We start from the raw sequence: 17196 nt of genomic DNA, 5'->3' as shown, positions 1-17196 counted from the left end.
TTTACAATACTGTGTTAATTTCAGGTGTGCAGCACAGTGATTCGTCTTGGGTTTTGTTTTTGTTTGCAGATTACATTCCATTGTAGGTTATTACAAGATATTGAGTATAATTTCCTGTACTATACAGTAAATCCTTATTGCTTATCTAGTTCATGTATAGTAGTCTGTATCTGTTAATCCCATATTCCTAATTTGTCCCTCTCTCCACCCCACTCTCCTTCTTCTTTCTGAGCCTAATAGGCATTTGGCTTTTTTCAGTGGCACTTTCACTTCCCAGAAGCCCAGGAATTCCTCACTTTGCCGGTTCTCTGGTACACTGAGGTAGTGGATACCGTTGGTGTGTTTTCCCATCCTAACCATCTCTAATCTAAGAACTATCCTGCCCGCAACTATAAGAGTGCGTGCCAGCAGCCTTGCTTGTCCCGTACAATGGATATTGCTGGTTATGGGAATGGCTACCTGACCCAGGCTGGGCATTTGGAACTGGATCCAAGGACACCAACGAGTCTCTGTTTGCTCTAACTGAAGACGTGTGAATGCGGAAACTGAGGAAACGCGTGCTTGTAATAGCAGAGAATCTGGTATGGCTGGATGCATGGATGGCTGGATGCATGGATGGACGGGAAGATAGATAGATGGGTAGATAGATAGATAGATAGGTAGATAGATGGATAGAGCCCTAGGGGAAAAAAGTGATGGAGAGATGGTGAAAGAGTACCCTTCTTGGCCACAGGCAATTTATCAGCTCCTGGTTCTGGGTCCTCATGATACACAACTCTACCTATTGGTTTTGAACTGCTCTTATATCCTTATACAAACAAAAACAAAAACTTCTTTTGAACAAGGGAGTCTCTAATCCTGGCTATGGAAAATTGTTCATTTTGAGCAAATCCTTGCTATCACTTAATAATCTTCTCATTCATGCCTTACTGAAGCCCTCCCACAGATGTCACATTGTCTCCTTTACTTTCTTAACCTCAGAGTCACTACGTTAATGGCCCAAACTGACCTGCTTGATTACCACACACTAAATCGAATTGTTATATATTCTGGGGGTATGAAGTATTACCATAAAGTAACATGAATGACTTAGATGTCCAAATGATTGTTATTCCCACCAAAATAATCATGCTGGGAGACAGTATATGTATTCCCACAATGTGGCCACTATCCTGGCCACTTCTGGAATGTCTCTTCAAATCTTCCCCACTGACAGTAAATCCATGTCTCTGAAAGTTAGACATGATTTTTAGAAAGAGCTACAGTCGTGCTGTAACCAGGGAAAGTGGATAAAATGAGGGATTGAATATTTTAATCATAAAGCTTTTGTTAGAAACACTGTTTTACCCAGCAGAATCCTAATTGAAATAAGCATATCTTCCATAATTGGAATAAGTATATGACAATTCTAAAAGATAACATTCATTTGAAGACATAAGTTCTATTACATTTATTAAATACAAATCATGTTCTTTGTCATCATCAAATCTTTCTGTCCTCTTCATCTAGAGAAGCAGCAATCAAAGATTTATAAAGCCCAGTAGGTTGGAGAAGAAGGATTTGACAAATGTTTGTTATTGATGTTTAGGTTACTCAATTATTATCTAATAGAAATAAGACCGATAAAGAAGACGCCATTCAGGTAGGTTACAATATACATGAAGGCAAAAGATTACAGACCAGCCTGATGACCTGAATCGTGGCCACAAATTATACGTCACATGCTTAAAATACGTGAGCTGCTGATCCAGAATGGAAGCGTCACACCGATGATATTCCCACCCTAGTAAGAGCCCTGAGCTCTGGGGATGGATAACGCACTTTTCTTTAAGTCACAGGTTTCTTCCTGTTATGAGGGGTAAGCAACAGCTACTTTTTCTCAAGCCTTCACAGAGGCATCGAGAAACTGCTAAGTAAGGTATATAAATGTCAAGTTTTAGCCAATAGGTCACGCAGTGAGCTAGATCTCAGAAACCTTTCTAAGGCAAGCCTTGCAACCCACTTCTCCCTGCAAATTTCAGCTAGTGTGATCAAAGGTAATGAGTCAGCCAGGAGGGTGTTTTAAAAACACTAAAGCTGCTTCAGGGTTTTCTTCCTGAGCTTCACTGTAACTGAAACTACACTTGTACTCTGAGACAAGATAGGGTTCCTGGGCATGAATTACACACATGACTCCAAGATTGAGTCGTTTTAGGTTAAAAGAACGCACCTCAGTAACGATCACTGAAGCATGCTTGCCTGAAAATACAGGATCCCAGAATCCCGTTACAGTTAATCCAAATTTGTTGTTTATACTAGAAATCTGAAGTGTTGGATAGACCTTAAAATAGACAGACAACTGGCTGGGGCCTGAAAATGACCTTTTGATGGAAACATGTTTATTCTGATGATCTCAGAATAGTATTTGTAGAGTAATACATAACTGGATTTCCTCCCTGGTGGTGGGGTACATACGAGTCGTTTTCCCTGAGTGGCGATGGCTGTGCACTAAGGTTCTGTTAGGTAAGGAAAAGAGCGTGAGCTTTGAAGTCATAAAGATTTGAATATCTGTTCTACTACTTCCCTGCTACCTGTGGGACTGGGTGTGTTATTCCATTTTTCTGAAGCCAGGTTCCTTATCTAAAAAGTGGAGCTGATACTTAGCTATGTCACAGGGTTGCTATGAAGATGAAATGTGATAGCGTGTACAAATATGCAGGACTGGATTCGTGTTAAAGTTCACTTCCTTCTAAGCCCTCTTGCCTACGCTCTTGCATCCAACACCCAGCACTGCCCTGCAAGGAGGCTGCAGAATCCCCGACACCAGCCCGAGGCTGGACTGACATTCACGACTTCCCTTTCACGAACTACTTTTATGAAGATATTGTGAAGCAAGGTTCACACAATACTCCCAAGGAAGTGCTCAGGATTTCGTCAACAGCTCTTCAAAAACAGTCTAGTTAATTTTGGGTTTTGTGTGTGTGTGTGTGTGTGTTTTAAACATTTGGAAATCATAGCTTCTATCCAACTTTCCATTTATATTTTTTCTCACTTCGCCTAGTTTTTTGATTTATGACTTCATGTCAAAAGAACTGACTTTTAGGGAATTCATGCATTAAGTCCATAAATATTTAGTAAGCACCTACTATATACCAGGCCCCGTATCTGGCACTGAGAATGCAAAACTCAACTAAACATAATCTCTGTTTTCAGTGCTGTTACAGCACAAGGAAGGAAGCACAGTCAACTACACCATAGTAAGTCCTGTCACAGCCGGGTGCCCAAGGTGCCGCCATTTACATGGCACTCTAAAGTCCAAAAGCACTTTCACACTTTCAGCCTCACATGAACCCTATGAGCTAGGCGTTACCGTTACTCATCATTTCCAGGTCAGATATAAGGAAGCCAAGCGGAAGGAGGGGGAGTAAGCTGACCAGGATCACACTGATAATAACCGTGGTTCTGTGTCTCGAATCTCAGCTGGCTGTGTTCTCCCCACCATCTCCCTCAGTGTCCATGTCAGAATACACTCCGAACACGCCCCCTATCAAGCTTGCAAATGCCTTACAAATGTCACCTAAATTGTGTCTGCCGGGAAGCATTCAGACACAGGAAGTTCTCATTCTCTGGCCTTGGCCTAGCACCCTAACCTCCCTTCTCTCCCCCAGGACCCTACTGCTGAGTGTTTTCTGATGATGCCGGGTTGTTTCAGGCCTTGGTGTTTTTTCTGTACTCTTTCCTCTCCCCAAACACTCCTTCTCCATCTTCCTGTTCCTCCTCTTGCCTGGAGATAGTATAGGTTCACCTCCTCCCGGAAGCCCTTCCTGATTACCCTCCCCCAAGCCATTTCCTATAGCTGAGCCTTCTAGGTTCTCCCCCGGGCCCAGGACTGGGCACAAGTCATAGCTCAGACTTGGAAGACTGCCTGTCTTCCCCCCACTGTTCCTTTAGGGATGTCTTTACAGCCCCTGTGTTTAGCCCACTAGCTGTTTGTTGACTGAATGAACGAAGAAAAAATCAAGATATGCTGCCTCACCTAGTGTACCACCTGCAGTGGCTGGAGCTCGAAACAAATCCACAGCTTTGCCAGCAGTCTCAGAGCTACTACTGAACTACTGATGCCAACCAAAGCTTCCCCAGTTTAGGTATAATTCGCTCTTCAGGCATCCTCTGAAAATAAGAACAAGAGTCATCACCACCATCACCAGTCATTTTTTGAGCATACACATGGCAAATAACAATGGCTTAGACCACTACACATGCTGCTGTCTCTAGCCAGCCACATCCTTTCTGCTTTCATTCTTACTCCCCAAATTGCAGAACCATGTCTGCTCATCTCTGTACACCCAGAGCCTAGAACAGTGACTGGCACATAGCAGGCCTCTCACCTCGATAAATATTAGTTGAATGAATGAATGAAACTGCCCCGGCTCACTTCTTCTTAAGTGACCTTATTGGCACTAAGTGAAGACTTCACCCTCCAGGCCACAACTGGCTTGAGTTTGGGTGGGTATCGGATCAAGACAGACAATGTCTCTGTGACCTCTGTGTGACCTATGACCTATGGCTTTAAACAGTGGATCTGCTCTAGGGAATCTGAACTGAAAAACACGAAGAAAGTTGTCCAGGTAAAATACGGACAAGAACCAAGAGGAAGTGAAGGTAAGCTGTGGTGGGGAGGTAGGAGCTATGAGGTAGGGTTTGTGTGAGTAGATGGATGAGGAAACACCCACAAAACAGACTCTCACCAGGAGAATCTGTTCGGATTAGGAAGCAGAGAGGCAAAGAGAAGCTGAGAGTCGGGGAGGCCGCGCCATCCCTGAGGAAGCGCTAGAAGAGAAAGAGGAACTGGTCCGTAGGGCCGCCTCCGTTCCCGACAGCTCTCTGGTCTCAGCTCCAGGTCAAGTGCAACCTGGCTTAACAGGCATGTCCTTACCTAACAGCTGAAGATGATTTTTAGCGTTTCAGCCTCTGCTGCAGGGTAACAGGTGATGCTGAGTTTTAAAATGTCTTAACCTCGGGCACAGGACCACCTTGGCTTATAGGGTGACTGTGGGAGCGTTAGATAAAGGCGCCCCTTCTGGGATGAAGCCTGACCAGTGGGCAGCTCCTAGCTGGATGGGAAGCCCACAGCCTTTGCACAAAGAAAAAGGTTCCCTTCTTGGAGGAGGTGGGGGCATGCAGGTCCACCCCAGACTGTATAGCTTGGCCAGGGCAGGGCACAGGCTGCATTTGAGCCCCCCTTGTCTGCCCTGCCCAGGCTGCCCTGCTTTTCCCGGCAGGATGGTTTTACTCTCCTGTGAGAAGGCAGGGACAGAAAGTACACCCAGAGCCAAATGGTCTTTTTTTGGTAAAAAAAAAAAAAACCACTCTGAGTTATGTGAATGGAAAGTGAGCCGGCATCCATTGCTCTTGCCTAGGGCTGCTCCGGCCCCGCTGTGATGGGGCCCAAGAGTTCCCTTGGGACTCCCCACCCCGCATGGCATGTCATTATGCTTTGGATAACAAAGGCTGAGCATGCAAACACCAACTGGAGTAGTTAGAACCTTAGAGGGCAGTGGAAGGCACTCTGGGAGCACCGGCAAGGTGTGGACAACGAGGACTTCCCCCAATGGGACAGGTGACCGTCAACTGCAGAACCCGTCTTGGACAGCAGCACCTCGCGGCAGTGGCCAGGTAGTAGCAGGTATGGATGGACAGAACATCTAGGTTACTAGATTCTCACTCCACTAGGCACTGAACACACCAGCGATGAAAGACTCGAGACAAAGATACTGGATTTGCCATTACCTACATACCTATGTATACTAGGGCAAAGGGATGCCGGAGGGATGAATCAGGGTACCAAAAGAGATGAGACTGTGTCTGGACACCAAGCTGATGAAATGGCCCATCTGCTCATACCTCCCTTTTTAAGGTGGCTCAAACGTTTTCTGTCCTGTGCAGCCCTATGTGCAAGACTAAGAGTCATAGCTTGAAGACAGCAAACGCCTGTTGGTACTCCTACAGCCCAGTGGGTCCAGCACAGCGCTTGGTACACAGTAGGTCCACAGTCAGTACTTGATGAGCGCTTACAATAGGAGTAAGTCCTGAACTGTGTCCTAAGGCTCTTGACTTACTAAACATTGGGCTTATCAGAAAAGACCATCAGAACCCACTGAATATATTAAAGTTCTCAATGCAGAAGAAGATTGACCTGAAAATTAAGAGAACACCTGTCCATATATCATGAAAACTTTGCTTTGGGATTTTATTTTTTTTAATGGATAAAATACCACTTTATTTACAAAGAAATACTAGATTTTAAAAATCCGGAACTTCTGTTGAATTCCAGAACAGTGAATTCAAAACCATAAAGCAATGTTTTTCTAAGCTCAAAACAGGGCTGATGTATCAATTCCAATTTTACTTCAGTTATATTTTTAAAATGTACTTATTTGAAAATATATGGCTTTCTTCACGTTTTGTATGGATTTTAAAATTTAAAACTAGAGATTTTGCTGACAAAGTACATGCATGTTTATCACGTGAAAAATTAACTATTCAAATCACAAGTTAAATAAAAGCCATTGAAGCCTGAGATGCTTTTCTTGACAAAAACCCAGTAATAAAGTACAAACAGAAAGTGGATTCTCTTGTGATATCTCCACAGCATCAATAGAGTGCCAAGTACAGAGCTGGTCTTCTAAAAATATTTTTTTGGATTGGATCGTCTCTTATTGGCATAATAGGCAAAAACTTCGAGTTTCATAGTTTTTATTATTCTTTTACGGACAGAAGGGCAGAAAGGAAGCAGTGCTGGGATGTGGGGTGACTGATGGGGATGGCCGTTTGCTCTGGAGTGAGGCTCTTCTCTGACAACCCTTGGTGAACATTTTGCAGTCTTCTCCCCCCTCTCCTCCTCTGCCCCCTCCCAGCCACGCACCACTGCAAAGTTCCCTCCCCCCTCAACACTCTCCCAAAGACTCCCACCAGGTAATTAACTCATTATTAGTAATTAACCCTTGGGAAGGACTTACTGGCAACTAGCTGAAATCAAAAAAGGGAGTGAGAAAAGCCACTTGGGAGGTGGAAGCAGCAGAGGAGAATACCAGTAGGGATGTGAGAAGGTACCAAACCAAAGCCTTCAGCCTTACACTTGCCCAGGCCAACCCTGGTCACAATATCACAATATATATGGCAGCAAGTCATGCTGATATATAGGCCATAGCACGGTGGTTCCCAAAGCTTGCCACACATTAGAATCACCTGATGCCAATTAAATCAGAATCTCTGGGACTGGGACCTAGCCATGAATTGTTTTGCTGTGATTTTGGTGGTGGTGGTTTTTTTTAACTTGCCAAGGGACTCCTATGTGTAACCAACTTTGCAAACCAGTGGCAGACAGTAATGCTTCTCAAACGTGAATGTTCCTATAACAACCTGGGGATCTTGTGAAATGCAGACTGGGATTAAGTAGGTCTGGGGTAGGGTCCAAGATTCTGAGGTGACACCGGGGCTGCTGGCCTGGGGCTGGCTCTGCCCAGGCCACATATGATCTCGCTTTGGATACTGCCCGCTTGTGTGCCCAGAACTTCTGGGGAGGGCCTAGAAACTGGGCTACCCTATGGTCAAGGAATGTTTTCACACTCACGTAGAAGTTCACTCTTTCACACATGGGTCAGCATCGTGGGGTGCAGGGGACAACTCAGCTGAAAGCTGTCACTTCCTAATATCCTTTAAAAGTACACAGGAGGCATAGAGCTCTTGGAGGTAAAATAATTTTATAAATTGAAGTTTACAGTTCACATGAGGGGCACTTTGCACATACACATTTAAAAAGTTTTTACTCCCCTCTTCTACGTGTAGGCCTCGATTTCCATCTATGAAAATGAGAAATGGTGACACACGCTATGTTTATTTTGTCTACCGTCACCAACTGGACACATTTGCAGTTGCCTCTTTAGAGGCACTTGAATGGTTAATCTTTGTTAAAAAAAAAAATCAATCAAGATTATCCAGGGGTCAAGTTCAGTCTGGCAAAGACATAAAAACCAGGAGGAAAAATACATTCAACTCAATACTTTCCACAATATGAATCCGGCAGAAGATTCTTCACAAACATCCCATAACCTACATCCCACTACCTGTATTTAACAATTCCAACCGGCTTTAAGCAAAGTGATCTGCGAAGTCAGATCAACAATACGTTTGATGTTTTCTACATATACACGTTGTGCAGCAAAAGCGATATTACAAAAGTAAGAGGGGACTTCCCTGGTGGTCCAGCGGTAAAGAATCCGCCTTACAACGCAGCGGATGCAGGTTCATCCCTGGTCAGGAGCTAAGATGCCACAGGCCGCGGGGCAACTAAGCTCACATGCCACAACTAGAGAGAGAAAAAAACCCGCACACCACAGCTAGAGAAGCCCGGGCACCACAAGGAAGAGCCGGCACTCGCAACTAAGACCCGATGCAGCCTAAAATAAATAAGTAATAAATAAATAAATCTTTTTAAAAATAAAGAAAAATTGAAAAAGATAAAAGGAATATGAAAGAGGGCTCTGACGGAAAACTGAGCTGGCTTGCCTGTGGAGTGGAGTCAGAGGTATGGAAATGTGCCGTTTTCTAAGGGGAAACCAGGCTTCAGGTAGGAGTGAGGTTGCCTGGGCGCTTCAAGGCCTGGCCCCCGAGCACAGACCCTGAAGGAGTAGTGGTGGAGGGTAGGGCGTAAGCTCTGGACCATTACAAGGGCCTGTCGCTGCTACTGGTAGATTTGATGTTAGCTTCAGTCCCAGCTTCCCAGCTTTCACGCATCCTCCGGAGATTGCAAATCAGAAAACGATGTGCAGAAACTTAACAAGCCTGGTGGACTTTTAAAAACGGTTCTACAGTTCTTAAGAAAATGCTTTGTTGAAAAGCATTTTAAAATCATTAATTATTTAATCCCCCCATAACCTCCCCATGTGGTAGTTCCACACTCTTCTTCCCACTTTAAACACCTAGATGTGAGAGACAAGGTTAAGCGATTTGCCTCCCCGCCACCCCCGCGTTACACAGCTCCGCGCTGGCAGCACGGGCCCCCAGCCTGGTTCTGGCCGTCCGGGGCCCCGAGCAGTCGCCGGAGCCGGGGGTGCACACCGGGCAGAGGGGAACCCGCGGGGAGGTGCTACCGCAGAGGCTCCAGGCTTGGTTCAAACAGTGAAGGATCACGGCCAAACTCTCACCACCACCTGCGTGGGGCTTTACAGGGAGGGAAAACTCATACTCCGGGTCCTCGGACCAGCAAACCCCCAAGGAAGGCTTTGTTTCAGAAGCAGGAGCGGTTGGGTGGGTGTTCAAGACGCGCACTGGCACAGCCCCCACCCACACCGTGAGAGGACCGCACGCTTCCGAGGGACCAAAGTCGCGCTGAAGACCGAGGGAAGCCTCCTCTTCCCGATGCACAAGCCTAAGAACCAGAGCAGCCGGGGCTCCCCGGCGCCGCAAAGCCGCACGGCCGCGTGGGAGCGCTCCGCATCCCGGCGGGTGCGTCTCGCCCGGGAGAAACGCGCGCCCACCCTGAGCCCCAGCCGGGGCGGAGCATCTCCCGCCGAGGGTTCCGAGCCGCCGGCCACCAAGGAGGATACCGGCAGCGGGGTGGGGAGTTCAGCTTCTCCCAGCCCCGACCCCCCCCTCCCCAGCCCCTCCTCCACTCCCGCCGCCAGCCGGCTGGGCCATTGCCCGCTGACGCCCCGGGCTGGCCGGGTCCCCATCGCAGCCACCTGCCCGCGCCGGCCCTACCCCCGGCCCCCAGCGCCCGAGCTACCCTTACCTGAACCGGAGATGTGGACCCGGAGCGGGCGGCCCCGACTCGAGCACGACGACAGGTCGCTCTGCGAGCGGCCGCGGGGGCTCGGGTCCCCGGGCAGCCGGCGCAGGGCAGGCGCTGGAGGCCGGGCGGGCGCCTCGGGCTCGGGGACCTCGGCCGCCGCCTGCCCGGCCGGCTCTCCCGGGGGCTCCGCGGGGCTCCTGCCCGCCTCGGCCATCGGCTCCTGGCGGCCCGGAGCGCGGGGTGGGGCCGGCGCCGAGGACCGCGCTGCCCGGCGCGCGGCTACCCCGAGGCAGCGACAAGGGCGGGGAGGCTGGACGCCGGGCGCCGAGAAGCTGGTGGGGAGGGCGGGAGGAGGAAGAGGACAGAAAAGTTTGCACAGGAAGGAGCCGCCTACAGCCGGCTCTTGCTCCCGCCGGCGAAAGCCGCAGGGTTCGGAGCTGGGCCGCCCTCTGTGCCCGCGAACCTGCCTGCTGCTCCACCCCCCCAGGGCCTGGGCACGGCCCTTTGCAGGATGGCAGCCATAGGGTCCCCTCTGATCGTCACCCAGGTAGCAGGCCTCAGATTAATAGAGCTTGGGGCTTCAGGAGCTGGGATGCAAGGTCAAGGTTAACGATACTATTTTCATTAGGGGTGGGGGGGCGCGCGGTGCGCGGGGGTTTTGAGGAAGGCCATGTACACACCCTTGAGCTCCCTGTGATGGAACCGAAATGATAATACCTAGTTTAAGGATGCGAAACTCGAAACTGCAACGCCAAAGGGCACTGGACTTGCTGGTGCGTTCGTGACCCATCCTGGAGACCCTTAAGTCAAGGCTAGTGACCTTCGCCGCTCACCCTTTACCCTCGAAGCCCTCTCTGCCTCCAACCTTTGCCCACATTCCTGGGTTTCTGTCTGCTGGGTAGACTCGTAGGTCATGTTTATAAAGGCCAGGCTTCCAAAGAACGGAATAAATTAACACAGATTGGAAGTCTCAGTCAAAGCTTTCTAGTGGCAAGACTGGTCTCTCAGCTGCTGTTGATTGGAAATCAGTGAGTTACCACCATGCCTTGTATGATTGCTGATTCAGCTGGTGATTTTGCAACCTAAGCTTTATCAGTTTCACGATTAGGCCCCTAAGTTGTGACTTGCCCAGAATCACACTCAGGAGTCACCACTCCTGAAAGCTCATGGCAGGGAACAAAGGTCCCTGGGTTCACCCACAGGCCTTAGAGAGGCAGCAGGAAGAGAAGGAGACTGGGGGCTGGGGGTGGGAAGAGGGTTAGCCTTTAACACTGATTGACACACACCCCCATATTCCAGGTGTGATGTCAGACACTTTGCACATATGATATCTTTTAATAAGTAAACCTTAGGGCTTCCCTGGTGGCACAGTGGTTGAAAGTCCACCTGCTGATGCAGGGGACACAGGTTCGTGCCCCGGTCCGGGAAAATCCCACATGCCGCGGAGCGGCTGGGCCCGTGAGCCATGGCCGCTGAGCCTGCATGTCCAGAGCCTGTTGCTCCGCAACGGGAGAGGCCACAACAGTGAGAGGCCTGCATACCGCAAAAAAAATAAAAAGAAATAAAAATAAAAATAAACCCTAGCAGAGAAGGTAAGAGGAAGGGGGGTCAAAAGTGAAGGGTGCAAGCTAGAGAGATACATGAATTCCCACAGAGGCCTTTGTAGCAGCTAGGTCATAATAATGACAACAGCTCGCCTGTAACGATTTAAAAGGGTTTTCACCTATCATTCTCACAGCAACTCTGGGAAGGGCCTTATTATCCCAGTTTTGCTGTGAGAACTCTCCAAATACAGGTCCATTTCCACAGAGTCAGCCATGCTTCTCTGGTCCTGCTCTAAATGTCTCCTATTTTCCCACCTCTTTAAATTTACATGGCTTCAAGTGTTACTACGTTGCTATCTTGTGTAGTTTAGGACAGAAAAAAAGATGCCTCTGCTTCAGAGCATTAACTTGCAATGTTTCAGTAGATAGGTCTTTGGTAGTATTGAAAGGGCCCTTGGAAGGATTTCCCCCTTTCCCTTGTAATCGACATTAGAGTATGATGGTGTTTCTCGTCATCATTTGCTATCCTGCGTGTTGTATTACCCGGTGATGCCGTCTGTACTCCTCACGTCCACTTCCTTAGCGGTTAGGCTCCCCTTGTCAGCTGCCTTCTTTCTGGGGCACATTTGCCTCTTCTCTGCGCTTGGGTCTCACCCCACTGGAGTCTCCCCATTGCTCACAGCAAGAGCACCTCCACCATCCTTCCAGGCCTCCTGCTTCTCCCTTTCAGGTTTATCCTGTATGTCACCTCTTTTGAAGGTAAATAAATGAATAACTAAATATTCCAAAACACATGAAGTCTTCCCCTGCTCATTATTCAGTAACTTATCATTTCAGCTTTCACTCAGTCAATACCTACTGGAGTGCCTCTTGAGGGCCAGACACTGTGCCGTGCCCTCCATGCCCTCGAGGAACCCCTCAGCCCTCCCTCCCTCCATGCATTTTCCTTTCACCACCAAGCTTCTAAAGAGAGTAGCCTCCACTTGCTAGTGCCTGTTCTTATAGTCCCCCTTCCCCATCCGCATTCCTTCACTATCTATAGGGTGACTTTCTGCCCCTGCTACTTACTGCATGGGCTGCTTTGCCACTATCATTTTTGAGCATTTGGCTGCCAAACAACGTACTGAGGACCTCTCAGGTCTGACCCCTGCTGCAGCCCTTGACACTCTGGACCACTTGTTCCTTTTCTGGACTCTGTGTCCCTGGTTTCTGAGACACTCATCTCACCTCTCTGCCTCCCAGATACCCTCTTCTCAGGATCTCTTTTTTTCTGTCTGTTCTTACCTAATGCTCCCCTGGGGTCCAGCCTCAGCCCTCTTCTCTTCACACCTGACGTATTTTTTCCTGGAAAACCTCACCTTCAGCTTTAAACTGTGCAGAGACACCTCCCAAATCTTTTCCTCCAGTCTAGAGACTTCTTTCCTGGTCTCTAGATCCCAGTGTCTAACAGGGCTTGTCTTCTGGGTGTTTCCTTGACACTCGGCAGTCAGTGTTCCCAGAGCTGAATGCTTCCTCCTCCGTGAATCTGTTCTATTCTCCATCTAAAATAAATATCTCCAGAATGGGTTTCCACTCTGCTCTCACTGCCATGTCTTTAGCTTGAACCTTCGTCTTCTATTTCCCCTTAAAGGAAGGGACTCGGCCTCTACGCTCACTTTCTTCCACTGAGCTCCCTTTCTCATTCCTAGCGTGATATTTCCAAAATACTCACAAGACTCTGCTGCTACCCCATTTACATCCCTTCAAAACAACTATCCATGCCACATGTTCAAGCACATGCGCCCTAGCATGGCGTATCAGGGCTTCCACATCCTGCCGCTGTTAGACACACCCTGCTCTCTAGTGTCCAGACCTATTTGTAGTTCTCTGTTCCTCTTCTAATGGTAGCTTTGCATCCCCATTTCCTCTGCCTGAAGCATCATCCTCCACCTTCTCTAACTTTGCCCAACTCACCGACCACCACTCATCCTTCGAGCCTCAGGTCAAGTGTCTCCCCATCCACAAAGTTTTCCTGATGCCTCCCTGACCTCGGAGCCAGGCAAGGGCCCTTCCTGAGCAGTGCCATAACGTGCCCTGTATCTCTCTGTTACGTCCCTTTTCACACAGGATTGCAGATGTTGGGGTGCTAGTCTATCTCTCCCTCTCCCTGTGAGCTGCCTCAGGGCAGAAAGTACCTAGACTGGGTTGTGTTCTCCCAGCACCACTGTGTGTTGGATGAATGAATCAGTTAATGAAGGCTATTTGGGCAGACAGGACATTAACAAGTCCTTCCCTGGCAATTCATGGAAGGTGCTATGGAAACCCAGAGGAGCAGGACCTAACCTGTCTGAGGGAGAGGATCAGGGAAGGCTTCCCAGAGGAAGGGGCACCTGAGATGCACAGGCACCCAGGCTGCGGGAGGGCATCTGAAGGACACAGAAGCTTGAGAAAGTGGGGCTCCTCAGGACTCTGTAATAACTGGAGAACAGGAAGTCCACGGGAAGTAGCTAATTTTTGAGCCTGAAAAGTGGACAAGAAGTGGATTAGGATTCACTTTTCAAATGCCGTTATGTATCTGCAATCCTAAAATGATGACATATCGTATTTATTGGGGGTTTTGTTTATTTCCAGTTTTGTTGATCTTATCTCACCCCTGGTATAAGATTTCAATTTCCTTAGCAATGTTCCTCAGCACCTAGGACAATATTCTGCCCAGCACTTAATAAATGTAGCTATTTGACAGACTGATAAAAAGAGAGGCAGAACATTCAACTTTTCAAAGCAAAATGTTTGTCAATGTTATTAGTTTATTTGTTTGTTCTGCTCTTTTCGTTAAATATCATTTCTGAAAGCTTAGAAATGAAAACTGAAGATGAAAAAGGAATTACTTTTAATTACAGAGTGTTGTAACAGTGATTTAACACACCAAAATTATAGTATCTTTGTTTTACCATTTTTAAAAAATCATGATTTATGTAAGATTATAAAAGACATAAATGAAAATGTATTGACTAGTTGGGTCTGCCCATTAATGCTTAGTACACCCTGCTTTCAGCAGAAGCACGTGGATTATTATCATAACTGCAATTTTATTTTGGTGTCTTCCCATCCCCCCACACAGACACAAAGTTCCATTGATCAGACTTTATATGTAAAACACACACACAAATACAGTATACGTGTTTTCTTAGGAAATACTATTCCAAAATACATGGCATTAGAAATTAGTGTCTTTTATGGACAATATTGTTTCCTTAATACAGGTAGATAAAATCTCTACGAATGAAAGAAAAGGTGACCAAAGTAATATCAGAAAAGAAGAGGGGCTTCCCTGGTGGCGCAGTGGTTAAGAATCCACCTGCCAATGCAGGGATCACGGGTTCAAGCCCTGGTCCAGGAAGATCCCACATGCCGCAGACCGACTAAGCCCGTGCGCCACAACTACTGAGCCTGCACTAGAGCCCACAAGCCACAGCTACTGAAGCCCACACGCCTAGACCCCATGCTCCACAACTAGAGAAGCCACTGCAATGAGAAGCCCTCACACCGCAAGGAAGAGTAGCCCCCGCTCACTGCAACTAGAGAAAGCCCACGCACAGCAACGAAGACCCAATGCAGCCAAAAAATAATTAAAATAAATAAATTTATTAAAAAAAAAGAAAAGAAGTGGCAGAGATCAGAATGGATGATACACAGTCAAAATGAAATAACAGAAAGGCAAGGAATCCAGATAATAAAGAGGGTTGGTAACAAAGGAAACGAGGGCAAAGGACCATAATATAGTGACAGTAGGCCTGCATTAAGGTCACATTAAAAAACAAAACAAAACAAAACAAAAAACAAGAAATAGGAAACCAGTTTTGATGACCTCTAAGGTTTATTCTGGTCTTGGATTTGATGGTTCTATGAAAATTTTTATTTGGATTCATTTTAAAATTGAAGATAAAATTGTTTCATGAGAGAGGCCAAAGCTGGTGCATAGTTTTGAACCCAAACTACCATTTCTCTTTAAGGTACTAGGTTGCGTACTCCTTCCTTTCTCCCTCCCTCTCTTCCTTCCTTCCTTCTTCTCCCTCTAAATACAGCCACTCTGTCCTAAGATGCCTAGGCTCTGTGCTACACACACAGAGATAAAGGAATCTCTCTAATCTCAGACTAACAGCCTAGGAGACAGAGGTGCACAAAGTACAGCAGAGGTACAGCGGAGGAAATCATTGACCCTTTTTGGATGAATCAGGGAAAACTTCAATGGAGAAAACACAAGCGAGCCATAAAAGTGAGTGGGGATGAAAAAGAGGAAAAGGCAGGGAAAGCTGCCAGGCAATGGGAATACCATGTGTGAGGCCCAGGGTAGGAAACAGTAGAGAGGAGTAGGGAGGTGAGTCTGGCTGGACTCGGAGGGGAGTGGGGAAGTGGTGGGTTGTGAAACAGAGAGGGTTGTCAAAAGATTTAAGCATAATAGTAACATGATCACAGGCATTATCTTTTGCTTCAATTTGGATACCTAAATCTGATACCTAAGTGATGCATACACGTAATTTGTTGGTTTTAAGGATTGAAAAACATATATAAGGTGCTGAGCATAATGATTGGCATATTCTGGGAACTCAATGCTCTAAGACATTGGGGATATGCATTATATTTCTTTTTTTTTAAACATTTATTTACTTATTTGCACTGGGTCTCAGCTGCGGCAGGAGGGCTCCTTAGTTGTGGAATGTGAAGTCTTAGTTGTGGCATGCAGGGATCTAGTTCCCCGACCAGGAATCGAACCCGAGATCCCGCATTGGGAGAGCAGAGTCTTATCCACTGCGCCACCAGAGAAGTCCCTATATTTCTTTATCTCCGTAAATCATACCCAACTCAGCTCCATCCACAAAGGTTACCCAAAAGACATTTTTCAGGATTCCTTCCTTCTCCTTGTATCAAATAAGAACTTTAGTACTTTTGCATTTAGGAAGATAGGAAGGGACTGTCCTAATTCTTAGTCCAAGGTCAGCTATAGCTTCTTTCACCTAGACTTCCAAGGCACCTGCATGTTGTGTCCAGGACACCCAGTCCCTACAGAAGCCATCCCTTCCATGTCCTGATTCCTTAGAGACTGTCAGAGAAGGTGCTAAGGTCCCCATCACTCAGCTGTCAAAACTCTCAACCCCATTCCCAGTGGGGGTGGAAGTGTCCAGCACACCTGGGGATTACATCCTTCTTAACTGAACCCTCAACTAAAACCAGTCGTTGATGGGAATGCAAAAGTGCACAGCCACTTTGGAATCTAGTTTGACGGTTTTTATAAAGGGAAATGTACATTTACCCTGTGCCTCAGCAATCCCATTCACAGGTATTTGTCCAAAGGAAATGAAAACTTATGCTCATGCAAAAACCTGAAGGCAAGTGTTCATAGTGGCTTTATTCACAATCTCCCAAAACCGAAAACAACCCTAATAAGTACATCCATACAATGGAATACTACTTAGCAATACAAATGTATGAACTGCTAGTACATACATCATGGAAGAATCTCAAAAGCATTCTGCTAAGGAAAAGCAGCCAAACTCAAATGGCTTTTGTACATTATTGTTCCACTTCAGTGACATTCTGGGAAAAGCAAAACTATGGGGGATCGAAAACAGAGCAATAGTTGCCTGTTGCTGGGAGCAGAGAGTGGGGATGACTTTTTTTGGCTGATGGAACTCTTCTATGTCTTGCCTGTGGTGGTGAGTAAACAACCGTTATTTGTCAAAAGGCATAGAATTGTATGCCAAGAAGAGGGAAATTTATTGTGTGTAAATTATACCTCAAGAAAAAAAAATCTTTCCTTCCCTTTTGGGACAATCCAGCCTAATTCTCTTGAATGGCCAAGACTTTCAGCAAACAGACCTGCTTAGAGGTTGCTCTGTGCTT

The 17196-nt window shown here is 46.9% G+C and overlaps 1 protein-coding gene across 3 annotated transcripts in view; it reads right to left on the bottom strand.

Moving 5' to 3' along the window:
* PHACTR2 (phosphatase and actin regulator 2) overlaps positions 1 to 10565 on the bottom strand; it is a gene marked incomplete at its 3' end in the record, with an annotated part of 260934 nt that extends 250369 nt beyond the window's left edge. For all 3 annotated transcript variants that reach the window (XM_079939433.1, XM_079939434.1, XM_079939436.1), the window contains exon 1: positions 9773 to 10565. In XM_079939433.1, the coding sequence (XP_079795559.1) occupies positions 9773 to 9986 (214 nt within the window). In that variant the 5' untranslated portion in view covers positions 9987 to 10565. The remainder of the gene's footprint in view (positions 1 to 9772) is intronic.
* Positions 10566 to 17196: the final 6631 nt, after the last annotated feature.

The sequence above is a fragment of the Stenella coeruleoalba genome (genome assembly GCF_951394435.1).
Source record: "Stenella coeruleoalba genome assembly, chromosome: 12".
NCBI classification, from domain to species: domain Eukaryota; kingdom Metazoa; phylum Chordata; class Mammalia; order Artiodactyla; family Delphinidae; genus Stenella; species Stenella coeruleoalba.
The sequence above is the reverse complement of the archived record's forward strand: the minus strand, read 5'-3'. Positions and strand labels throughout refer to the sequence as shown.